This window comes from Engystomops pustulosus, chromosome 7 (assembly GCF_040894005.1).
Source record: "Engystomops pustulosus chromosome 7, aEngPut4.maternal, whole genome shotgun sequence".
Lineage (NCBI taxonomy): Eukaryota > Metazoa > Chordata > Amphibia > Anura > Leptodactylidae > Engystomops > Engystomops pustulosus.
Window position 1 is genome coordinate 74,710,274 of NC_092417.1, and position 27,674 is coordinate 74,737,947.

Genomic DNA, 27,674 nt, shown 5'->3' on the forward strand with positions numbered 1-27,674 from the left:
ATAACACAAGGTCCTAGTTTATGAGGAATGGAAGTTGATGGGAAGACCAGGAGGTGGCGCTGGTGTGACAGTTTGCAGGCTGTTACCTGGAGCTGCACACCACATATGTAGTCATACTCCTGCAGCACCTCTTTGTGCTTATTTTGATATGTAATAATTTATCATGATTGCAGTGTAGGCTGATGTATGTTGTAACCTTAAGTTCTACATTGTGTATTGTGGTGTTTTTAAACCGATACCATCTGTAATTGCAGCTTTCCTAGTATTGAAGGTGGGTCAGAGCACTTCTTATCATCTACACACATTGGCCCACATTTACTATTTGCAGTTTGCCTGTGTAGTGTGCAGAGGGCGCTAGATTCAGGATTTGTGGACAGAAACTTGTGCTGCGTCAGGTGTTGTGCAGCACCACACATATGTGGTGCTGAAACCTCTTAAATGGTTTGCACTGAAAAGAAAAAAAAAAAGGTACACAGTACACCGTCTTGTACATTGGTGCCAATGTGTAGTACTTGCTGGCTGCAGCTTTAGGGCTTTTGGAGTAAGCCTAAAAATGTATGGACATGCCTGCATGCGTTTCTGTGGGAACGTAGAAGCGACCGGGCCAAGCCCCTCCCCACTACATTCGATTTTGTTTTGAAACGCAATGTATGACCGCAGCCTGTTGGTACTATTCCGGTTAATACCAAACACTCTACAATCCTTTATTTCGGGGTTCTGTCAACACCTTAATGACCACCGGATCGGGTTTTTTACGGTGGTCATTCAGGTTCCCCATTCTGATGCACCACCTTACTACATAGTATCATAGTTTATACAGTTGAAAAAAGACACTTGTCCTTCAAGTTCAACCAAGGAAGGGAAGGGATTGGATGAGAAAGGGATATAGGGGAAACAATTCTATATAACATAACCATCAATGTTATTTAGATCAGCATGTCAGCAAAAGATTGCAGGAGATCCTGGATTTTTAACCCCTTATACGCCACGGTCCTGCACTTCCGCAGCTTGTAAGGGGATTTATCCTGGTTCCTGCTGCATCCCTGTTGTTTGGCGTATTCCCCCGAGGCTGCTGGGTCCCCTGTACACCGGGCTTTGCCTCCTGCAAGACCTTGCTGCAAGTAACTGAGCATGCCTCCGCATGCTCAGTTACTTACATTACATAGTGCAATACATGTAAACAAGTGTGGAAAAGTAAAAGTATTTTAATAATAAAAAGTAAATAAATCAATAAAAGTTCCCTAATCACCACACTTATAAAAATCTAAGTATACAAAACACAAAAAAACCCCTACATACACTCACCGGCCACTTTATTAGGTACACCATGCTAGTAACGGGTTGGACCCCCTTTTGCCTTCAGAACTGCCTCAATTCTTCGTGGCATAGATTCAACAAGGTGCTGGAAGCATTCCTCAGAGATTTTGGTCCATATTGACATGATGGCATCACACAGTTGCCGCAGATTTGTCGGCTGCACATCCATGATGTGAATCTCCCGTTCCACCACATCCCAAAGATGCTCTATTGGATTGAGATCTGGTGACTGTGGAGGCCATTTGAGTACAGTGAACTCATTGTCATGTTCAAGAAACCAGTCTGAGATGATTCCAGCTTTATGACATGGCGCATTATCCTGCTGAAAGTAGCCATCAGATGTTGGGTACATTGTGGTCATAAAGGGATGGACATGGTCAGCAACAATACTCAGGTAGGCTGTGGCGTTGCAACGATGCTCAATTGGTACCAAGGGGCCCAAAGAGTGCCAAGAAAATATTCCCCACACCATGACACCACCACCACCAGCCTGAACCGTTGATACAAGGCAGGATCGATCCATGCTTTCATGTTGTTGACGCCAAATTCTGACCCTACCATCCGAATGTCGCAGCAGAAATCGAGACTCATCAGACCAGGCAACGTTTTTCCAATCTTCTACTGTCCAATTTCGATGAGCTTGTGCAAATTGTAGCCTCAGTTTCCTGTTCTTAGCTGAAAGGAGTGGCACCCGGTGTGGTCTTCTGCTGCTGTAGCCCATCTGCCTCAAAGTTCGATGTACTGTGCGTTCAGAGATGCTCTTCTGCCTACCTTGGTTGTAACGGGTGGCGATTTGAGTCACTGTTGCCTTTCTATCAGCTCGAAACAGTCTGCTCATTCTCCTCTGACCTCTGGCATCAACAAGGCATTTCCACCCACAGAACTGCCGCTCACTGGATGTTTTTTCTTTTTCGGACCATTCTCTGGAAACCCTAGAGATGGTTGTGCGTGAAAATCCCAGTAGATCAGCAGTTTCTGAAATACTCAGACCAGCCCTTCTGGCACCAACAACCATGCCACGTTCAAAGGCCTCAAATCACCTTTCTTCCCCATACTGATGCTCGGTTTGAACTGCAGGAGATTGTCTTGACCATGTCTACATGCCTAAATGCACTGAGTTGCTGCCATGTGATTGGCTGATTAGAAATTAAGTGTTAACGAGCAGTTGGACAGGTGTACCTAATAAAGTGGCCGGTGAGTGTATTTTGTATCACTGCGTCCGTATTAATCTATACAATAAATGTAATCGCTGCCGGCTCTCTGCGATGTGGTGGCACCGTGATTATTCACAGCGCCGGACAAATGTTATATATATATATACATATATTCGGCAGGCATTGTGAATAAGCCCCTCGCGGCCGTATCGCAGAGAGCTGGCAGCGATTGCACAATACATGCTATTCTTACAGGTCCCCGCTGACAGGGTCGTGGAGGGGTTGTGTAGGCCGCCCCCCTTATGAATACCGCCGACTTCTAGGGGACAGGATACGGGGACACGACATCTTAGTTTTAATCGATCCGACTTCTTGCCAACCTACATTTAAAAAAAAAAAATAAATAAATGAATAGGGCTGGGATTAGGGGGGGGGGTGTGTTACAGGTCCTCTTTAAAGGTTCCGCTACCAGATATGTTTTAATTGTCTGATGATGTAAGATTTATTACCCAGCAGCATTGAGGGACCTTTGCCATTAGTGTAGCTCATGACTTTATCTTACAACTTAGTCATCACAAGTTGGATAGTTGCTGTCGCCACTCCTGTATTGCTTGTCCCAATGCGTCTGGGTGTAATGTAGCTGCAGGTGCACTGCCTTGGGCTCATGTGTAGGGGGCAGTGTAGCACTTGGTATATTGAAATTGGCCGCTATGCTCCAGTCACTGACTTTTGTATTGAGCAGTATTTTATTGGCTGACAGCCGCGCTCTCTGCAGGGCGCTGCCTGCTGAATGATAGTTATGATGCTATTAATGAGAGCAATTCTTCAGCATTGAGAGAAAACAAGCCATTGAGCTGTCCCCTTGGAGTCAGTGTAGTATGTTATTCACAGTGCTGTGTATTGCCCTGAGGCCAGCAGGTCCTGTCCTGTCTTGCCTCCTAATGCCTGCGCCTTGGTTCAGTGCATGCATGCAGCACCGTGTTGTAATATTTGTCATGTCCAGCAACATCCACCCCCCCCCCCCCCCCCAAATGATGCTTGTTCCTTCCTGTACAGAGTAATGTCCTGCTCTGTTCTAGTGACAGCGTGCGTGGGAGCTGGAGATGCGGTTGTATGTAGCACAAACCGGATTACAGGTGACAGGCACCATAATAGAGATGTCACAGCGTGCTGTCAGCAGTGGATTATATATGATCTTATGTATCTCAGGGAAAGGCGGATTTCATCCTCTCTCTGCTCCTGCAGAGAATTGTGGTGTCAGTAGCAAGCCTCTGTAATACAATGTCCTATTCTAAAGACACATGGAGGCAGCCCTGTATAGACATCTCTCTTCTCCATATACTGACCAACGCATAGTTGCATATTCTGCCAATTATTGTACCATGGTCCTCTGTGTGTTGAAGTGTGCATTCTGTGATGTGTCTTGGACCTACAGTTTAACATACAAAACAAGCAGCAAGGTGGCTCTGTGGCTAGCACTACAGCCTTGAGCTCCTGGGTTCAAGTCCCATCCCGGTCAACAACTGTAAATAGTTTGTATGTTCTCTCTGTGTTTGTGTGGGTTTCATCTGGGTCCTCCGGTTTCCTCCCACACTCCAAAAACATACTGGTAGGTTTATTAGATTGTGAGCCCCAAGGGGACAGGGACCAATTTGGCAAGCTCTGTGCAGCGCTGTGTAATTTGTAGGCACAATCTAAATAAAGAATTATTATTATTAATAATCAGACTTCTCCACTGGTAAGCACTTTGCTAGTGTCCACAAACTTACTGGGGAGATTTATCATAAGGCAGGATTTTGAGCAGTTGTCTATGTGTTAGGCTGGCAGGTTTCCACCAGTCGGATTTATTGTCCGGTGTATGTGCAGTGTTACCTGCCTTACATGTGACGGCTGTATGTGCTCTATGAGAATAGACTGCACCAGTTCTACGTACGTTCTAAAATTTAGAAAAAACTTGAGCAAAATTGAGCAAAGACTGTAGTAGCAATGGAGTCACATACATCACCTCCTATGTGGTGTAGTTTTGCGATTAAATTTGCGTTCTCTTGAAAATTCTCAGTTGATAAATGTGTTGTTACACACTCTGTGGTGTATTATTTCCGACATTGCATGACTTTAGAGTTGCGTTTTTTTTCTCGCTAAAAAAACCCTGCAAAAAACAATGTTTGCGCCAAAACTTGCGACAATTATATGCCAAGAAGCTACATAGGACTATGATAAATCTCCCCCACTGTGTCTTGTAACAGGTAACTGCATAGTGAGTGCAGCTGTGTAGTATTATACAGGTGTAACTCTTGATATGATTGATGTACACAGTGACTGCTCCAGCTGAACAGTGAGATCATATCTGGAATACAGGATGTACCATAACTCAGGATGAAATAAGAATAAATATTAAGTCATCTCTGTTTTCTTACACTTCTTTCCATCTCTGCATGTTGACTTCTGTAGGACCACTTCTGTTGTTCTGTATGTAGGTCCATCCCCGTGTATTCACTTTCTCACACAGTTTGCACAAAATATACTTTGAGATCTGCTTGAATTGTAACATCTTTAGTGAGGAGACAGATTTTGTTGTATTCCTATAACATCTCGGCGGTGTATACTGGCATGTGGTGGATGACCCGTGCGCCCTGCTGCCATCCTCTGGTTAAGATGGTGAAGTCCTCGCTCTGTCTGTGTGCTCTCTGCTTTTTATGGGCCTGAAGAACATAATTTTCCTGCAGGGGGGGTTTTGGCCGCTATCCTTCGCCGGTGCGCGATTAATCTCCCCCTGTGTGTGTAAAAGAGATCTGGAGATGCCCACCTGTTGAAGGTTAGGAGGTTTATTAACCCCTTAATGGCAATTTTGAAAAAAAAAATGGATCTTGTCAGGTATGGGCAAATCTGTCATGTGTCCCTATTATGATTTTGGAACACTTAAAAATATTCCGGTGATTTTTTTTTTTTTTTTTTTTTTTTTTCCTTTCTTGTGGCGCATTGTACTTCATGTTAGTTGAAAAAATGTAAGTGATAATTTTTGTGTTCCGTTTTGCTAAAAAAAAAAAAGTAAATTTGGCTGTTCAGAAAAAATTCTCCATTTTAAAAGTTTGAAAAATGCAGATAGTCAGACCACCCAAATAAGTGGATAACTAACATTTCCCTTATGTCTGCTTTATTTTGACATGTTTGTTAAATGCATCTTCTCATTTTTGTAGGTTGTTAGAAGGCTCAAAACTTTAGGTGCGATTTTTCACATTTAATAAGAATCGCCAAGACTTGCGTTTTGAGTGAGCTGCTTGGGTTTCAAATGACTCTGAGAGGGCTAAATAAAAGCAAAAAAACATAAATTAATTTCTGAATGGAGGGAAAAAAAATTGATTCTTGTTTTGGGCTTCTTGTGGGGGACACCGTGAGTTTTATTTGGGCCACTACGATTACAGTGATACCTGATTTATATAGTTAACCTTTTATTTTCCCAATTTAAGAATGGAAAAAAAAAAATGGAGAAAATCTGATTTTGTTTTAGCATTGCTGTTTTTACTGAGGGATAACTTTTTTTTAATTTTTAAAAAGTTTAGAGGATTAACAAGACTGATATCTCAGCAATCAGAGGGGCTGGAAACAAAATTTAAAGTGCCCCTGATTCTATGTAGCAGCCCTTAAAGAATGGTATGTTAGTCCCTAATGTGTGAACGTCCTCTTTAATTCTCCATTTCCCTGACAGAAACATTATTAGCAAAACATTTCTCTAAACTTAAATGGGTATTCCCATCTGGGAATTCGCATTTAATTAATATACCAAGTATACACATTTCTTCAATTGCATATTGTTAAGAAAATGTTTGTGTGACGATAATTTCCCATAAATGTAGCCATGCTGTTCCTTAGAAATGAGATGGCTGTCCTTGGATACAACCACCCCGCACTCTTCCAGTACAGTAGTGGCCAGGCATTCATTATTGATGCTGCCAGACAACCTGGATTCTGTGTTCATTTCTTCCAAGGCACCTGTGGGACAACCAGTGACTCTCGCCATTTCATATGCAAAAACTATTTGTTTTTTTTGTGTAATCACTGGAGCAGCGATGGTTATACTGAAAGACGGCTTATCTTCACACTGGTACACTTTTTTTTTTTTTTAATAACGTGTAAATGAGGAAATATAGGAATATGCAGATGAATTAAATTAAATATGAATGCCCAGATGAGGATATCTCTTTAAGAAGACATCTAAAGCAGTTTCGGTTACACTTTCTTAAAGGGTTATTCCCACAAGTTTCTTATATGTACTCAGAGAACGTGCTATTTTGTTATTCTATTTTACTGTTATTAACAAAAATTCAGAATTTCAGATATAAGTCCAACCTAGTGAACTTAAGTGAGTTGAAAAAAGCGGAGTTTGAAAAAGAGAAGTCCACAGAACTGTAAGTAACCTACATTTTATATCTCTTGATTTATATACTTATCACTGTTTTGTTACTAGGATATGGCTAGCAAGATTGGTGGTATGCTCCAGTGCACACTCTGCCGCATGTATACACTGCTGGAGCAAGAGTTCGAGGGTGAATACCGCTGTGACAGATGTGCCCATATTTTTCTACTGGAAGCTCGTGTTAGAGATCTGGAGGAAGATATTGCACGGCTGCGAGCAATTGACAATCTTGAGAGGAGTATGCTGCTCACTGAGCAAGCAATAAGCGGGGTAGAAGTGGAGGGTGGAGAGGAAAGCCAGCAGGGCCAGGTGGGTAGCTGGGTTACTGTAACTAGAGGGGGTAGGAAGGGGTCAAAGAAAAGGAAGGCCAACTCTGACTCTGAACATCCAAGCAAAATTGCAAAATTGTGCAATGATGTAAGGACGTCAGTGTCAGAAATGGCAGCCCTAGCGGATCCTGCTCTCCCTCACAGCCGGGGGAGCAGACCAGCTAGTAGTAGGGTGGATGGGAGTGCAGGTAAGCCAAGGCAGCTAGTGGTTGTAGGGGACTCTATAATCAGGAAGACGGATAGAATAATTTGTCGCCAAGACTGCCTCAACCGAATGGTTTGCTGTCTCCCTGGTGCCAGGGTTCGGCATGTGGTGGAAAGGGTGGATAAATTACTGGGAGGGGCTGGGGATGACCCAGCTGTCGTGGTCCATGTTGGTACCAATGACAGAATAGATGGTAGGTGGAGGAGCCTGAAGAATAATTTTAAAGAACTAGGTTCAAAGCTTAAGGAAAGGACCTCCAAGGTAGTATTCTCCGGAATCCTACCTGTGCCATGCGCTACACAGAGCAGACAGCGGGAGCTCAGGGAGTTAAATGCATGGCTCAGATCCTGGTGTAGAGCAGAGGGATTTGGGTTCCTAGAGCATTGGGCTGACTTTTCACTGGGGTGCAAGCTGTTTTCTGCAGATAACTTGCACCTAAGTGGAAGGGGGGCTGCTGTGCTGGGGGAGAGGATCCTAGCAGGGGTGGCGGAGTATTTAAACTAGGCTCGGGGGAGGAGGGAAAGGAAGACACTGAAGGGGTAGACAGGTCAGAGAGGGGGCAGGTTATGTTGGTGGGTGGTGATGTGGGCTGTGTATGGGGGCCTAAGGCAGTGGATAAGGAGATCCACAAGTTGCAGAACAGTGGTGAGGATATATGTGCCAGTAAAATTACTTTAAATCAGATAAATAACTGTGGAAAATTAAATTGTATGTTCACAAATGCCAGAAGTATCTCAGACAAAATGGGCGAGCTTGAGGCTCTGATATTAGAGGAACAGTTAGATGTTGTTGGTGTAGTAGAGACATGGCTCGATGCATCGCATGATTGGGTTGTTAATATTCAAGGTTTTACACTCTTTCGGAAAGACAGGGCAAATAGGAGGGGAGGTGGTGTATGTCTGTATGTCAGAAGAGACTTAAAAGCGATTGTGAATGAGTCAGTGGTCTCAGAGTGTGAGGAGGCTGAAACTTTGTGGGTTGAAATTCAAAGCCAAGAGAGCTTTGAGAAAATTATTTTTGGTGTAATTTATAGACCCCCTAACATCTCTGAGGAAATAGAGGGTCACCTATATAAACAGATGGAGCGGGTTGCACAGGAGGGGACCGTAGTGATAATGGGAGACTTTAACTTTCCAAATATAAATTGGGGTCAGGGCTCGTCTTCATCTATGAAGGGGAGACATTTTATCAACTTTCTGCAGGATAATTTTATGTTGCAGCTTGTAGAAGATCCCACAAGAGGTGACGCATTGTTGGACCTTGTGATTTCTAACAATGAGGAGATTGTACAAAATGTCAGTATCAGGGAACCCCTTGGGAACAGCGATCATAATATAATTATTTTCCTCTTAAACTTTAAAAAGCAGAAACAGGTGGGAAAATCGAAAACTTTGAATTTTAAGAGGGCTAATTTCCAAAAATTCAGGGCTGCAATACAGGATATAGACTGGGATCAGATACTGTCACATGGTGATACTAATGTTAAATGGGAGAAATTCAAATCTATCCTGGGTTTTTATACTTCTAAATTTATTCCAATAGGTAACAAGTATAGACGGGCTAGATTACACCCCGCGTGGCTTACAGCTACAGTTAAAAGGGCAATTAATGAGAAAAAGAGGGCATTTAAAAAATATAAATCTGATGGGTCACCAGAGGCTTTCAATACTTACAAAAAACTTACCAAAATCTGTAAAAAGGAAATCAAATCAGCCAAAATACAAAATGAAAGACAGGTAGCTAAAGATAGCAAAACAAATCCCAAGAAATTTTTTAGGTATATCAATGCAAAAAAAAAATGGGTCAGAACAGGTTGGACCCCTTTATTCTGAAAATGGGGCATCGGTGACTGGAGACCAGGAGAAGGCAGAGATACTTAATAGGTTTTTTAGCTCCGTTTATACAATAGAAGAGAGAACTTCTGACTTGGGTGGTGCAAGTGCGGGTCATGGATCCTGTGATATACTAGGCTGGCTAAATGTAGACATTATCCAATCTAAGCTCAATAAAATCAATGTGTACAAAGCTCCTGGACCAGATGGGTTACACCCCAGAGTTCTTAACCCCTTCACGCTCCGTGGCGGATATATCCGCCACGGAGCGCAGTGACTTAGCACTCAGTGGCGGATATATCCGCCACGGCGCTTATGCCGGCTCGGCTCTGGATCAGAGCCGAACCGGCATCGGGAGACACGGGGTGCCGGCTGTAACTAATAGCCGGCACCCCAGTGTAACACCCGCGATCGGAGTTGTCTCCGATCGCGGGTGCTTAACCCGTTAAATGCCGTGGTCAGCGCGACCGCGGCATCTAACATGCATCTGGGGGATCTTTCCCCCACGATCGGCCCCCCCGAACCGTTTTCGGGGGGCGCCGATCGTTGCTATAGTAACTCTGGGGTCCGATCTGGACCCCAGAGTTACCTGCAAGAACTGCCAGTAAGATGGCGTCTGTGACGTCATCTTACTGGCACAGTGCCAGCCTATGCAAGTGTATAGGCTGACACTGCTAATATCCTGCAATACATGAGTATTGCAGAATATTATCATGAAGAAGCAATCAGATGATTGCTTCTTCATGTCCCATGGTATAAAAGTGAAAAAGTTAAAAAAAAAAAAAAAAAAGTTATTCAATAAAAAAATAAAGTCATAAATCACTAAAAATGCCCCAAACTCCCAAAACATATAAAGAGACATATAACTCAAAAAAAAGTCTAAATCATAACACAAACCCCACATATATAGTATCACCGCGTCCGTAACAACCCGTAGAATAAAAGTAAATCATTATTGAACCCCCACGATAAACGCCGTAAAAAAAAACTGCTATAAACCTTCCAAAAATTATGATTTTTACCTTTTCAATCCCACAAAAAATGCTATAAAATGCGATCAAAAAACCATATGTACTCCAACATGATACTGGTGCAAAGTACAACATGTCCCGCAAAAAACAAGCCATCAACCAGCTCCGTAGCCAAAAATGTAACAATGTTATGCCACTTGGAAGACGGCAATACATAAATGATAGATTTTTCCCCACATTAGGGTTTTGTTTGACAAATTTAGTAAAACGTAAGAAAATATATTCATGTCTGGTATCCCCGTAATCGTATCAACCCATAGAATAAAGATAACATGATTATTAGTCTATACGGTGAACACCAAAAAAAAAAAAAGTAAAAAATCCAGTACAGAATTGATGCTTTTCTACTCCTGCCCTCAAAAAAAGTTCCTAAATTTTCAACAATAGGTGATACCAACCCCAAAATGGTAACAATGGAAAAAGCATCTCGTCCCGCAAAAAAAATGCCGTCACATGGCCCCAATAACGAAAAAGCGAAAATTTTATAGCCTTCAAAAGGGGCCAATGAGGAAACTAAAATCCTGGCAGCTGCAGCGCCCTCCTTCCCTTCTGCACCTCGCTGTGCCCCCATAACACAAGTCACAGCCACATGTGGGGGGTCTTTGTACTCAGGAGAAATTGCAGAACAAATTGTATGGTGGGTTTTCTCTTTTTATATTTTGGAAATGTGTAAATTTTAGTGCTAAATGAACGTATAAGGGAACAATATGACCATTCTAAATTTCACCTCCATTTTGATTCAATTACTATGAAGATCTCAAGGGGTTAACAATCTTCGTAAAAGCTGTTTCTGATAGTTTGAGGGGTGCAGATTTGAAAATGGGTAGATTATATAGGGGGTTTTGATGCTAAATATGTAAAATTTCATTCAAAACTGTATTTATCCCCAAAATAGTCAATTCTGAAAATCCGGAAAAGCGATATTCTATTTGCAAGCTGCGTGACATCAAAATAAATTATCCAAACATTTCAGAAATTATGAAAATGTAAAGTAGACAAATGGGAAATGTTATTCAGCTATTTATTTAGGTGGTAAATCTATCTGCCTGAAAACGCAATGACTTAGAATTTCGAAAATGGCAAATTTTTCAAAAAATTGATCATATTTTCTTTTTTTTTGTAAATAAACGCAAAACTTATCAACCAAAATTTACCACTAAAATGAAGTACAACATGTGGGGAAAAAACAATCTCAGAATCGCTTTGATAAGTAACAGTGTTCAAAAGTTATAACCATATAAAGAGACGCAGGTCAGAATCCAAAAAATCGGGCTGAGCCTTAAGCTACAAAATGGCTGCGTCCTTAAGGGGTTAAAGAACTCAGTTCTGTTATTGCTGTACCGCTGGCTAAAATCTTCAGGGATTCTGTAATGTCTGGTGTGGTGCCAAGTGACTGGCGCAAGGCAAATGTGGTGCCAATATATAAAAAGGGCTCTAGAACTTCACCTGGCAATTACAGGCCTGTAAGCTTAACTTCCATTGTGGGGAAAGTATTGGAAGGGTTAGTAAAAGACTACATACTGGAGTATGTGACATCAAATAGTATAATAAGTGACAGCCAGCATGGGTTTACTAAGAATAGAAGTTGTCAAACTAACCTTATCTGCTTTTATGAAGAGGTGAGCAGATGCTTGGATGGAGGAGCAGCTGTGGATATTGTGTTCTTGGACTTTGCAAAGGCATTTGACACTGTCCCTCATAGACGCCTGATGGGTAAAATTAGGGCTATTGGTTTGGCAGAAATCATTTGCAATTGGATTGAAAACTGGCTGAAGGATCGTATCCAGAGAGTTGTGGTCAATTATTCCTACTCGGAATGGTCACCAGTTATGAGTGGTGTACCCCAGGGTTCTGTGCTTGGCCCACTACTATTTAATATATTTATTAATGATATAGAGGTAGGAATTAATAGCACTGTGTCTATTTTTGCAGATGACACCAAACTGTGTAGTGTAATACAGTCTATGGAGGATGTTCATAGGCTGCAGGGCGACTTGGACAAACTGAATGTTTGGTCATCCACTTGGCAAATGAGGTTTAATGTGGATAAATGTAAGGTTATGCACCTGGGGGCCAATAATCCAAAGGCAAAATATGTCCTTGGGGGAGTAAATCTGGGAGAGTCCCTTGTTGAGAAGGACCTGGGGGTACTAGTAGATCATAAATTGAATAACAGCATGCAATGTCAATCAGCTGCCTCTAAAGCCAGTAGGATCTTGTCATGTATCAAAAGTGGTATGGACTCTCGTGATAGGGATGTAATATTACCACTATACAAGGCACTGGTTCGGCCACACCTGGAATATGCTGTCCAGTTCTGGGCACCGGTCCATAAAAAGGATGCCCTGGAGCTGGAGAGGGTTCAACGTAGAGCCACAAAAATGATAAGGGGTATGGAGGGTCTCAGTTATGAGGAAAGATTAAAACAACTAGATTTATTTAGTCTGGAAAAGAGACGACTACGTACATAAATATATGAATGGTCCATACAAAAAATATGGTGGTAAGTTGTTTCAGATTAGATCAAATCAAAAGACGAGGGGGCACTGTCTCCGTTTGGAGAAATCAAGGTTTAATCACCGGAGGCGACAGGGCTTTTTTACTATGAGAACGGTCAATCTGTGGAATAGCCTGCCTCAGGCGCTGGTCACAGCAGGGACAGCGGATAGCTTCAAGAAGGGTCTAGATGCCTTTTTACACCTAAATAACATTGATTGTTATGTTATATAGAATTGTTTCCCCTAAATCCCTTCCTCATCCAATCCCTTCCCTTCCTTGGTTGAACTTGATGGACAAGTGTCTTTTTTCAACCGTAGAAACTATGGAACTATCAGTCCTGCTGTACACAATTTGTTGCCCCTAGAAACGACCCTGTAACTTCTCACTTAGGGTTGGGGGCCCTCATCTGTGTGATGGCCATGCTTGCTGAGCTTGTCTTTCTCTGCTCTGAGCCTGTAGCTTCCCCCCTCCCCCCGCAGTCTAGCACGGAGCTTACAGACACTCGTCACTCACATTGTGAGCAGAGAGACTGCAAACTCCAAATTACAAGGAGATAAGTGATCCAGGGGAAGGGGGAGGCAGGCACATATCTTTGAGAACAGATATGTAGCAGAGCTGAAAGTGTAAAAGTCTGTCAGCCTCTGTGTAATGGGCATCTCATGCATTTCTCCTCTGTCTCATCTCTCTTTCTATGTGTCCGTGAGTTAGTACAATGTCACTAGCCAAATGAAAGTGTATATATACCTGTACCCTGATATTCTAACCACTTTGTCACCCCACAGAATTAGATGGATTATAATCTGTCTGCTAAGAGTCCCCGCCACACCCTGGAATTTTGCACTGAGCAGCCTAGGGAGTGATGGGAGCTAACACAGCAATTAAACTGAGTAACTTTGTGGGATCTTTATTGTGTTAACATCACTAGGGGATTGAGATGTGAGAATTTTCTTTCGTGGTAAAACCCCTTTATGCTGTTAAGACCAAAGCATTTTCTAAGGAATATAAATCAATATATGCCCTTTAAATAGGTTGCATTAACACCTCTACAAGCTTTGCACAGCCAGTTTTACCCCTTCAGAAAGGCTTGAGGCGATTAAAGGACTTCTCTATCCTCTGTCTGGGCCGTGAGATGCAGCCCCTTTATGCCTTTATGACCACAGCTCCGTTACATGACTTTCTGAAGCAGTGGAGATGGAGCTGGAACCAGGGATGGGATTGGGGGTTTTAAATGAAGCTCCCTCACCCCCACTGCCCCCTGTCAGTGGATGCAGCCTGCTCTCAGAGGACAGCGAAAGCTGAGGGAGAAGGCTTCCTGCTGCCTGTGTTTCTTTAGCAGCTTCTCCCCCAGCCTGTGTACTGAACTGTGCTACATCACGCATGTGATGGGTAGCACATGTAATGTCCTCTAGGTTCTTGGCGCTGGAGTTCCTCATCTACGTCATGTAAGGTAGAAACCAGTGTGCAGTGTATGTATAGGTAATGGTGTTTGCGTGTAGTAATACAGGCGGTTCCCTACTTAAGAACACGCGACTTACATACGACCCCTAGTTACAAACGGTCCTCTGGATATTGGTAATTTATTGTGCTTTAGTCCTAGGCTACAATAAACAGCTGTAACAGTTATCACAGGTGTCTGTAATGAAGCTTTATTGTTAATCCTGATTCTTATGACAACCCAACATTTTTAAAATCCAATTGTCACAGAGACCAAAAAAGTTCTGTCTGGGATTACAATGATAAAATATACAGTTCCGACTTACATACAAATTCAACTTAAGAACAAACCTACAGACCCTATCTTGTATGTAACCCGGGGACTGCCTGTACAATAGTGCTGTGGCTGCTTGGGCTTCATACAACTGTGATTAGTCAGGGACATGTGTCCATCATATAACCACCGTTTCATGGATGAAAAACCGCCTACATATTAATTCATGATGTGTTTTTCTTCTTTACACCGCAGCATAGAAAATGGATAATATATTATTCTCTCATTGCTTATAAATTTATTTTGAGCTGTTGTTGTCCGGTCGCTGTATTCTTTTAGTTAATCTGAAACCATTAATAGAAAGATATAGAATTGGTTGCAAAAGTATTCAAACCCTTTTGAGGTTTTGGCAATTTTTAAATGTTAAAGACACAAATTTATATATATTCACTTCTTCAAAAAAAACCCCATGCCAGACATTTCTCATGCAGAGCATCCCTGAAGGCTCCCTGTAATTAGCGCGGGTATATGCCTGTAAAGCCTCCCAAAGGACTTGGATATCTGTTAAACTTTTTTTTATATATATACAGACCCTGCATTGGGATGGAAAGATATGAAACTGTAGATTTCCTTTTAAAGGAGATTTTTAAAGAGTGAATACTTTTGCAACCACCGTATATGGATGAAATTGTGTCCTTTCTCTGCAAAACCTTAAAATGTTATCACTGCAGAGAAGCATTAAGTGAGAATCCCCTCAGACTACATAGGAGCATTGCTCCAGGTGGAGACATCGTCCTGTGTGCTGCCATTATCTTTCCTTAATCATCTCTAATCTCTATAGGAGTGAGCAACCTTTGCCTGGATCGGAGTCAGGATTACAGCATCAGGCGCTGGTCCATTTAGAAATTGCCGGCAGGTTATTCATCTCTCCAGTGCTGCGGGCTCTTGGTGGCTATTAACCACATATATGTAATATGGGCTTAACGTGTAATCGGGTAAAGCCCCCCCCCACACGCTCCAGTGTTTGGATACACGGCTTTATACACATTCTGATAAGCAGCAATTATTACCGTGATTGCCGAATCCTCCAGCAGCTAAAATGCTGGCAGCCTGAGTGCTTGCTGTAAAACAAAGGGCCAAGTGGGGTGTTTGTGGGGTGAGTGATCACGCGGCCATTTTATTGCTGTTTCTGCTAAACAGTAATTACCCGACACTCGGCAGCTTTACACTGACATTGCTGCAATTAGTCCCACAATTAGAGCCTTCATGTGGGCCGCCGCTCTGCACTAAGAGCACGGGGCCGGGTTCTCCTGCTGCCAGCAAAGAGGTGCTCATTCAAAATCCAATCAGCCGGAAATTTCACTGCCTGCCGCCCAGAACTGCGGGATAAACCTGTGAAAATGCCCAAGTAACGGTTATTCCATACCAATAAACGAGTCCTCGTTAAATCATCTTCGCCATCACGTCGCTGGGGACAACTGAGGGGGACAGACCTGAAATATTTCTTAATTGGCCTGAAATCTCTACATTCTCCAGCGGGGGATTCACAAGGACATCAGCTTTCTGCCGAGTCCTTATCTGTGTCATAAAGCAGAGAGTCGCAGAGCTTGTGGTGTGCCACAGTACATTCATTTATAACTATCAATGTCACTTACCTCTCTACATACTGATAAATTACAGCAGAGGCAGGTCACTGTACACAATCATGTCTTAAAGGGGTCATCTGGGCATTGACATTTAATATAAGTACGGTATGTATATGGCAGATGATTTGTCTTCAATTTGATGTGATATAAGAAAAAATGAGATGATAATTTCCCATAAATGTAGCTCCTTAGAAATGATTGTTGTCTTTGAATATGACCACCGCTGCTGGAGTTATTTGCACTAAAAAAAAACCCCAAACAAACGTTTTTGCACCTGAAATGGGCTGGAGTTACTGCCTGTCCCATGCCCATCCTGTAGTAATGATCGCTGAATCCAGGTGGTCAGGCAGGGTTCAATGGCACATGTGTGGCCACTGCTGCCAGAGCAGAAGTTTCCAAAATGGGGTCATTTGTAGGGGGAGTTACTGTTCTGGTACTACAGGAACTTTACAAATGCGTAATCTCACCTAGCAAAGTCCTCAATTTCTGCCCTTCAAAAGCTCTTTGGGCTTCCTGTCACTCATTGTGGCCCCTAAAGTACTTTAAGTTCACATGAGGGGTATTGCCCTACTTATAATAAACTGCACAACACAATTTGTGATGTTTTTTTCTCATGTATGTTTTTTGCTTTGTGTGGAGTTTCTAAAAAAAAAAAGAACTCTTAAAACCCTTATAAAAATGAATTGGTTTTGATTGAATTGAATCTGAAATTTCCTTAAAATTTGGACAATCTCTGTTCACATTGTGCATGTCATAGTAAAATAAAGTATAAAAAATTGTCAACATAAAGCAGACATATGGTTAAGGTTGGTTAGTAACCAATTTGGGCAGTTAGACTAACTAAAAAAAATTGCATATTTTTTTTTTTAATTTTTTTATAAATAAGTGATAAAAATTTCAACCAAAATATACCACTAAGTTCAAGATTTATAACATTATAACTGTATATGGTGACACATGGCAGTTTTGGAAAAGTGCGCCTATAGGCGAAAATGATCGGTGCTTTTAAGGGGCCAGAGCGCCTCAAGCTCTTTTTGCAAAATTTTTTTGCTTAAAGCCTTTTTTTTTTTTTTTTTCAGTATATAAAAAAAAAAAAGGCATAAGAAGAGTGAGCCCTGCCAGAGGGAACACACAGCAGTATGTCAGTGTGCTTGGTTTACAATCCTTCATGTCCTTTAACCCTTTCACGACCGGCCGCGGGTGAATGGTGAGGGCTCACCGCACCGATCACACACATTGCTGCCAGCAAAGCTGCCTGCGGCTTCAAAAACATAGCGGGGCACGGGCTCGGCCATCTTGCAAAAGATTGTCGCTCTCCGTGACGTCATTGGAGGCTGTCTATCTAGTTTTAACCCTTTCATTACAATGTGCTATCAGCACATTGTAATGAATGAGGACGAAAATCCCCATATACTGCCATACTGTAGTATGGCAGTATATGGTAGGATCAATTGGACAACCTAGGGATAAAGTACCCTAGGGAGTCTGAAAAATAGTCAAAGTAAAAATTAAAAAACTAATAATAAAAAAAATTTCAAATCACCCCCCTTTCCCTAGAACGGATATAAATATAAATAAACAGTGAAAATCACACATTAGGTATCGCCGCGTCTGAAAATTCCTGATCTATCAAAATATAATAACGTTTTTTTCATTAGTCTCCTTGTCTGTCTGGACAGCTGCTAATTGTTTTCAGATACACTTCTCACTTCAGGAAAAAGCTTCTTTACGTAGTGAAGTATATTATAATGTTTAGTATTTTCATATGCTCTATTGATTTCGGAAACAAAAACCTATTTGCTTCAAAGGTTTAGTTACTCTTTAATACTGGCAATAGACAGACATGAAAAGTCACAAGAAGTATCATTGTATGTCATCATGGTGCCAGATTATGATTTTTAAATGTGTGTTTTATTTTCAACTCTTGCAGTAGTTGGTTGTACACATGGCAGATTCGTCCAGCGACTCTGACTCCCACCTCCGGTCTCGATTTAGCAGGAAGGGTCCTCTACGGGCGTCACAGATGCATACCAGACCACGAGCAGTGGGGGAAGTCTCTGAAAAGATCCATAAGCTGGCACATACATTACAGGTACCCCATGTTGTCCCCTTCATCTATTGCCCATTCTCTATCTATTATATCACTCCTGTTATGTGCAGGGTTAGTGTCTGAGGTGGTTTAAATGCAATTGCACATCATTGTATGTATGGCATTTACTAGATGTATGTAGTGCAGAGTGTTAAGTACCGCAGGATACTCTGATTCACTATTTACATAGTGTATATATCTGATCTATGGGACATAACATAGGTGTCCCATATCTTATATTCTCTTTTAGCAGTATTTTGCAATTTTTCTTTTTTTAACTTGCTGTCTATAGAATTAGGATATATATATATATAAAATATATATATATATATATATATATATATATATATATATATATATATATATATATATATATATATATTTTATTTATATTTTTTTTTTTTTTTTTTTTTTTCTCTTTAAGGATACCAGTCGAAATCTAAAGCAAGTTGATGAGATGCTTGGACAGTACAGAGAGTACAACTCTGATCAGACAGAAGCCATCACCACTGTGAGTGGTCAGCCTATGGTTGTTATCCTGTTATCCTGTTGTTATTGTTGTTATTTATTGTTATTATTGTGTGTATATAAGGGCAGACCCCGGGTTACATACAAGATAGGTTTGTTCTTAAGTTGAATTTGTATGCAAGTGAGATCAGGTATATTTAGTAAGTGTAACTCCTGCCAAATTAATTTTGTTGTTCCTTTGACTATTGGATTTAAAGACAACAAGGAATAACAATAATGCTTCATTTTGGGCACCTTTCGGTAAATCATTGCATTTTTGGACTGAAGTACAGTAAATTATCGGCATCCAGAGAACTTCACCAGAGGTAACAGTGGACAGAGAGGTCTGTTTGTAACCGAAGTTAGTGTCCAACGGACGTCTGGATTTGGAGTGATACTTACAGTAAAAGTAGAAAATTAAATTTAATTCTGATCCAACTTCAGTGGAAATGCCTCAAGACAACTAAATGAGGCTCAGTATTATGTTTGACCTCCAGGTGTCTAAGACCTCTCTACCACACCTCAGCATGCTTCTGATGACAGTGGATGCTCTCCTGAGGGTGCATTCCCATGTGGCGTTTTTAAATGTTACAATGAGTATTGCTACTCTGGAAGTGATATTCTTCATTGCTGTAAGTGTAAGCAAATATATAAACATTTTCACATCTGCTTACACTTGTAATGTAGCAAAACACTTTGTAACATATAAAAATGAATGCGTTCAGATGCACACGTTCTGGCGCATGCGTTTCAACACATCCAAAAAGCCACATGTGAACACACCATCAGGGATTTCCTCCCAGACCTGGATTAAAGCATCTGCCAACTCCTGGACAGTGTGTTGTGCAACTTGGCGCATTGGTGGATGGAATGAGACCTCATGTCCCAGAACTGCTCGGTTTAACTGCATGTCTATAACATTAATGCTTTCATAATGCAGGAACTGCTGACACCCCACAGCCACATGAGGTCTAGCATTGTAATGGATCAGAGGGAACCCAGGACCCTCTGCACCTACATATGGTCTTGCAATGGTCTTGGGATCTCATCCCAGTACCTAGTGGCAGTGACGCTACGTCTGAATAACACATGGAGGATTGTGCACCCTCCAAAGCAATACCTCCCCACACCATTACCAGCAAAGGGCACCAATGTTGAATCATCTTGGTGTTCTCTGGCAAATACCAGTTGCCCAGTACGGTGTGGTGTTGACCTGCAAGCACATCACCGACTTGTGGACATCAGGCCCTCCCACCACCCTCTTGAAGTCTGCTTCTGACAGATTGGGCTGCTGGATTGTTGCCCTCCTATGGCCTGGTGTACTGACCTGCTCCATGCTCTGCACCCTGTGGTAACAGCCACAGCTCACAATGAAGTGCTATCCTGGATGAGCTGCACTACTTGAGCAGTGGAGAACAAAGTCACCAATTGTGCAAGTTCTTCCACTTAAAAAGATCAGAGGTCTGTAGTTGAGGTCTACCTATGATGTCAATTACAGACCTCTCTCCTCTGGGAGAACTTTTGTCATGTATGTATGTATGTATGTTGCATCTTGCCACCAACTTTTATTTCGGGAAGCTGCTTATAAATTGCAAGTGCTATGGGGGGACGTTTCTGTGACTTACGGACAGTGTCCCTGAAGAAATCAGCAGCCATACAAGGTGAGGTATTCAGACAAATATTTGGGTGACATACAAAGCATTCACTGCTTTATATTTTAGCCCCTAGGATTATATTCTGGAGAACATCTACTTCTCTATTTAGCAATTAGAGGGAGTGTTTTTCATTGCGCTTCTTGTCTATGCTATTTCTATCTCCCTTTATTCAGTTTCGGTGTGATTGGGACCTGACTTGTCAGTGTTTTGATGCCACACAAAAGCTTGACCTCATGAGAGCAATTAACCAGATAAGTGATGGAAAATAAGTTCTCAATCTATTCACACAGTCTGTAATTAGCTCTGATAATTAGCTGTGTAGGAAGTGACTGTCAGACGAGGAGGCAGGTGATGTTTTAGGGAGCAGCAACAATCTGCAGTCTGGAATCGGGAGCATAAGCAAGATGAAGTTCCTTGATGCAATGTAATGTGGTAACATTTTGCAGAAAGAAAATCCTCTATTTCCTAGTACACAGTTTCGATATTTGTAAATGTTGCCATTATAGTTATTAGGAATAACCGATATGGAAGTTATTTTCAAATGTACAAATATTAATTGGTGTGATCACTTCTTCATTTCTTTGTTAGACAGAATTCTTAAAAAGTACCGCAAAAAGTAGCTGCCAGATGGTTTATGGATGTAATACACACGGTTATGCCAGTTTCATGTCTTTACGACAAGGATATCCTTCATTTTCAGAGTTATGTGACTGCTTCATCATTGTAAAAGAAATAATTCAGCAAGTTTCTTTATTATTAATATTTGTTCAATTATTTAACTTTTTCTGAACGCTGCCTATAGGGTGTGGATGTGAAGAAGTTACATCCAAAGGAAGGGTATGTTCTCCCAGGGGCCGAACTTGGGGCATTGTCTAGAGTAGGTAAAGTTATAACTAACGTTCACTTCTCTATCGGATAATTTTTTTTCTTCAGAAATCAATAGCTCTGGTTATGTAGGACATCTTGGCTTATCACTTTCATTTCCTTGGCCTATTACTTTCATTACCTTTTATGTGTCAGTTTCTTTGCTATTCTCCTCCATTTGGATAGTCACACCAGAATCCTGATTTCTCCACACTCTCCGGCACCGGTATTAATTGTAGGCCAGGCTCTGAATTATGTAGATTTGTGCTATAACTGACCATAGCTAATGCGTCACTAAAGGGCATCCTCAAAATGTCCCTCTCTGCCACCCACTTGGTGTGTAGATGAGGTAAGGACGGAAAGCACAGCCAGGAATTGTGACTTTTTGCGGCTTCTATGTTGGTGCAGGACATGATAAACCGGACCCCAATAAATTTGACTGAATATTCTCTAAATGTCTATTCAGCTGCGCTGAATTTATGTTAGAGGCCAGAACTGCTTCTGCTTTGGCCAAAGCACCACAGTTGAATACAGAGGAGGAATTTGCCCGGACCAGTCCACGACAGCCCTGTCTGGAGCATGAAGGTTTTTTTCAGCAGGTTCAGACAGGACCTCCATACCCTCAGCTTTAGGGTGCAGAATCTTGCAGTCTGAAGATGACACAGCACTGATGCCAAGAGCTACAGTTCTGTTGTAATAATGTGCAAATATTGGACCTCCTAGAACATGCTAAAGTTAGAGACTGCTCATCCCTAATAGAAATGCGGTCGATTGAACTGCCAGATAAAGCACATGCTTGATTTTGAAAGCTCATGAGGTTTCATTGGCACATTTCCCCCTTGCCCCTTGCTGGTGAGATTTGTATAAAAACTGTATTGCTATCCCACAGGCAGCTTATTTCAAAGGTGAACTTCACTACCAAAGCTTGAGGATTTGCATTGTCCCAGACTTCTCGACAGTCCTTCAGTGGACCAGAGCCGATAACCTTTTTCTACTTGTCTACAAATAGCTTACAAGGAAAGTGTCTTGTTCCTACCCACCCTGAGCAAAGTGCCACAGAAACCCTCCTTATGCACCCTTGAAGGTTTCTCTCATTTCCCTGCAGTTAACCATCCCTGTTACAGATTACAGGCATTGACAATACTTTGCAGACTCGATCCCTCTGCAATCTGTACCTGACTGTTCTATGGAATAGACTACCTTGCTTTGTCATCAATTTAAAATCCTTTGGATATTTGATCCCAATAATGACATTTCGGTCTATGTGTGCTTTAATAACCACTAGTTCTTGAATTTGTGACACAAGAGCATTATGCCTTATTATTTTACAATTAAAGGGGTATTCCAGGAATAAGCATAATTTATATACAAATGGGACCTTAAAATATAATATAAGATAATCCTTTATTAGTCCCACAGTGGGGAAATTCACAGCTAATATAACTGCTAATGTGTATTTAGTTGTTATTTAAAATTTTGCTCCCGTTAGCAGAAAAATGCTGGTGACATAGACTATGATTGAGAATTAAAATGCTACTGGTCCATTAATCAGTCATTAATTTCTTCCGCGCGGTCCGTTGCAGAGCATACACAGGACAGAAGATGGCCGCTGGTCACATGTCCACATCACATGACCTGCACCTGCCTGGCTGTAGTCGGTTGTTTGCAGTGCATCCAGTATGGCCAGTGTTTTGGTGATGGCAGTTACACATCATTACTATGGTAACAGAGCAAGAAAACCTGTTACATCATCACTGGGAGCAGAGCATAAGAGGGAGGAGGAGTTACTGAGAACTAAAGGATCTTGGGACTTGTAGTTTCCAGTGGCAGCCATCTTGGTGATAACTTTAGAGAGGCCATAAAATTTTGTGAATCATAAAATCAAACTATTTAAGCTCCATTTTGTGACTAATGACATTAAGTTTTGTTACATTCATTTATTTACAGCATTATGGATTTTTGTATCAGACGTTCATATTCCCGGAATACCCCTTTAAATTTATTGTTGCAACCTTGGTGGCTCACCACTAGCTCTTGTACAACCAATGATCATCAGTATCCCAGATCAACTCCGCATTTATCTGCATCGCAATAGTTTGGAGGAAAAACACTCTGCTTTCAGGGATGCCCTAAAGTAGTACCTTCCTGGTTATATTCAGTGGTTGTAGGAGACCCCTTTTTTCTGTACAATACTTATTGCAATACTATCTGGTGCCCACCAGCTTTACATACCCAATGGTGTGTTATTCCCATACCTTGGATTGTCCTGAAGTTGAAGTTGCTTTGTGCAGTTCATCTTTCATGTGAAGATGGGCTGCTTTAAATGTTACTTTTCTAATGGTGTTCCTGTCACACCTAGAGCCATTGAGTCCCTACCTGAGCTGCACAATGAAGAACCCATAGTCTGGGTGACCTGTATACACTCTCCTTGAATAGCCTCTACAAGGTGGTCATCAAATTACAATAAAGTACTTCTACAGTTATCTCCGACATGCCCAATTCCCATCGATCCATCTCTTCCCATCATCCACATTTTGGACTGCATAGCTAAATCTGGGTTAACTTCTACCATGTCTAAATACTCCTTGGCAGGATCACTGGAATCTCATTGCCTTTTGACCCCACTTGGGACTATTATAGATTCTCCTTATACTGACTTCACAATACCTAAAAGCATTTTGGAACATCTCTTGCCGCTGCATTCATATCTGATGTTTCTGGGAGAATGTGAAAGATAGATAAGTTTGAGGTACAGATGGTACTTGCCCCCGAAATATGTGAATTTGAACTTCATGATGAAGAACCCTGTTACTGACTAGAGAATGAATAGCAATGTAGTGGATGGACATCCAACCAACGGTGGGCATACAAAATGTCCCTTAAAGTTTGAGGTCGGGGAAGGATATTGCCAATCTACTATGGTTCCTTCCCATCCTGATGGTCTTACCATTATGCCACGTGATATCCATTCTGCACCTGCTTTAATCTTTGATGGCTGCTCCAAGAGCACAGTATGATTTTATATGTATAATTATTGCACTCGAACACTTGGCTTCATGGATTTCAGTTGCATAGTTTTTTTCTTTTTCTAAATAAGTGCTGCCGTATTTTCTTTGATGTACCTATTGTCCTTTTCCCCTATGGACTGAACATAAGTGAAATGTCCATTGTTGTTTCCTGTTCAGTCAATGGGTTAAAAAAAAAAGAAATGGGGATGGGTGTAAATCTCTGCTGGGATATCCTTTATCTTTGAAATATTGTTAAGTCACCTTTTTACAGTTTAACACACTATTTTAATACCTCTTACACAGCTTAAAGAAACCCTGGAACAGTCCATTGAGCAGCTGCGAAGCCAACGCCTTTCCCGTCTATCTGGTGTCAGGAGCGCGTCTATGTCCAGTCTGTGTGCCAGTGACCTGGATACTACAGCAGGTTAGTCTTGGTACAGTACAGCAGTTACATACCAGTCATTGGACGAGTCTAGACAGGTTGTATTTTATATACCTGTCATGTCTTTTATCTAAAGGTTCTGGAAATCGTCGTCTTAACCCTACATCTCCTCTGAAAGACTACGGAGACCTGGGGGTCAATAGACGCCGCCGGTCTCGATCAGCTAGTGTGCGCTTTGTCGATGAGGCTGGTGATCATGAACAGGTGAGGCCAAAGGACAAAAGAGAAGCGGAGATTGTTATAATAATGAGTCTTCAGAAACCTTACAAGTCGCAGTACATTTATTTTTTTTGTTTTGCAGCTTCATTCCTTGCACCAGTCTCTGCGGGATCTGACTAGTGACCAGTTGAGACTAAATGACGATCTAAGCAGGGAACTTGCCTACAGGAACAGGTGCCCATCTATAGATTTATAGTTAGTGTGTTCTGATTTCACTTTTCTTGGTGTTCTCAGGATGAACAACTCCATAACAAACTCATAATAACACTTAGCATCTTAGGATTTAGCTTCCTATATTGCCCAAGCCTTATATATTGATCATAAAACGCACTATTTATGCTTCATGTTTTAGAACTGAAGTGGAAACCAAGAAAGCCCTGCAAGAATTGACTGCCCGTCTTGATCAGGCACAGCAACAGGAAACGGTGAGTGCATTGACGTGTGTCCTGGGTGTTGGGAAGTCGTACCTTCAGCCGGCAATTATTCGGTGCCAACATTACCCCTGGTTTGCTGGCTGGATGTGGTTTTCTGCATTGATTGAGCTTCTCACTGCAAGCAGTTGTGTCTTCCTGAACTTCCCTATGTTATTGCTTTTATCTAACTAAAGCAGCTTGTAACAAAGACACGAGTATGGAAAAATGTGCTGCATACACTGAATATTCATTATCAGTCGAGGCTTATAGTGATATGTGGATATAATTTGATATATTAGTTGAGTCAGTGTCTGTCTTGCATATTAACCCTTTCACAGCGGCCATACGGCTATGTGTCAGGACACTGGCCAAATTCAAACCGCTATATCTCCTGAGCCCTGGAAACACAATATAGATATCATATTAAACAGGAGAATCGTCCCTTTAATATATCAGGATTGTATGTGAATGTTTCACAGGACCAGTGATATCCACTGTTAAAGTTGCAGTATGAAATGTGATTTTATACACAGCTTTCTATTTCTGACTGTAAATTAGAAAATGGATATCTCCGTTTCTGTGAAACTTCAAAACACAATCTGGCGTTAACATTGCGGTAACACATGCTTTTGTAAACACAATGTTAACAGCAATGTAATCAGGCAAATCTCCTCTTCTCAGCTGTTGTAATGCCTTTCCAAACACATGCGTCAAAGGATACTTGTCACCACAAATTAGAGCCCCCATCCAAACATACCTACTAAATCTACTCCCAAGCCTCTTTCTAAACCAGTCCATTTCATAATCCTGGCTTTAATCAAACTTCACTAATCATCCCTTAAGCATACGAGGGCGGCTCAATAAGTACCCGTGTTAGAAATTAGGACACCATTTAAAAAAAAAAAATGATAATTTTTTTTTTATTTTTCAACTTAGTCCCCTTTTAGAAAGATACACTCCCATCGTTCCTGCCATTTTTTTTAACCCCTCCAAAACATAGGATTTGTCGAACTCTCCAAAATACACCTCTGTCTCGGCGATGACTTCCTCGTTTGAGCTAATTTTTTTTTTTCCCGTAAGCCATTTCTTCACATTAGGGAGCAAGAAAAAATCGCAGGGAGCCAGATCGGCTGAATACAGGGGGTTCGGCACCAATTCATAACGCAATTCATGCTGTTTGGCGGTGACAACTCCAGATGAAGGTGCGTTATTGTGTTGAAACAGCGCCTTCTTTTTTTGGCAAATGCGGCCGTGTCTCCTTTTTTGTCGAAGCGGTCCAATAACTCACTGTAGTATATTGTCCAGTGATCGTTCTTCCTTTTTATAAAAAAATCCATCCAGATGACTGTTCGCATCCCAAAAAATCGTCGCCATGACCTTTCCGGCCGATGGGACCTTCTTCACCTTCTTTGGAGCAGGTTTACTGGGAGTAATCCATTGTTTTGATTATTTGTTTTCTGGTGTGTAATGATGAATCCAGGTTTCATCAACGGTGACAACTCGACACAAAAACTCCTTTGGATCTTGCATAAATTGCTCCAAACACTGCTTCGAAGTTAACAGCCGCATCCACTGGTCTTCCACCGTGAGCAAATCGCAGCACCCATCGGGCCGACAATTTTTTTTCATTGGCAACTTATGTACAATACGATCCGGTTGACACGCCTACGCCTCTGCTACTTCGCGCACTTTTGTTCGTCAATCAGGGGGTATCATGTCGTTGACTTTTTGAATGATTTCCTCGGCATCCACGTCTGCCAGGCGTCCTGGTCTTCATCAAAAACGGATGTTCGCCCAAATTTAAATTTCTTGAACCAATTTCTTACTGTCGTAATAGATGGCGAAGTGTCCCTATAAACGGCATCCAACTTTGCTTTTAGGGCCCTAGACCTGGGGGCAGCATGGGGGGCCCAGGGGTGGGGGATGGGAAGGGCCCTAGACCTGGGGGCAGCATGGGGGGCCCGGGGGGGGGAGGGCCCTAGACCTGGGGGCAGCATGGGGGGCCCGGGGGGGGGAGGGCCCTAGACCTGGGGGCAGCATGGGGGGCCAGAGGGGGGGGTGAGGGCCCTAGACCTGAGGGCAGCAGCATAGTTGTTATATTCTTGTACATGGTTTGGGCTCACCACAACATGAGGAACTGTATTGCGGGGTCACAGCATTAGAAAGGTTGAGAACCACTGCTTTAGACCTTTATGTGTTATCTGAGGTCAGGCCTCCTAAAAAAGTAAAACTATAATCGATTTTGAATGTCTTGTTGGTGTCAGTATGCATTGTATTGGCCAGAAAGGCCTCAAGTTGCTTTTCATTAAAGGGGTTGTCCGAGTTAAAAAAAAACTATATGT

The 27,674-nt window shown here is 41.9% G+C and overlaps 1 protein-coding gene across 5 annotated transcripts in view; it reads left to right on the forward strand.

The window, feature by feature from the left end:
• CEP128 (centrosomal protein 128) overlaps positions 1-27,674 on the forward strand; it is a 108,309-nt gene that overhangs the window by 10,123 nt on the left and 70,512 nt on the right. For all 5 annotated transcript variants that reach the window (XR_011848909.1, XR_011848908.1, XM_072116743.1 and 2 more), the window contains exons 2-7: positions 18,066-18,227; positions 18,649-18,735; positions 24,562-24,682; positions 24,777-24,904; positions 25,002-25,093; positions 25,272-25,344. Coding sequence is in view for 3 of the 5 variants with exons in the window: in XM_072116743.1 (XP_071972844.1) it covers positions 18,081-18,227; positions 18,649-18,735; positions 24,562-24,682; positions 24,777-24,904; positions 25,002-25,093; positions 25,272-25,344 (648 nt within the window). In the remaining 2 variants the exon portion in view is untranslated. The remainder of the gene's footprint in view (positions 1-18,065; positions 18,228-18,648; positions 18,736-24,561; positions 24,683-24,776; positions 24,905-25,001; positions 25,094-25,271; positions 25,345-27,674) is intronic.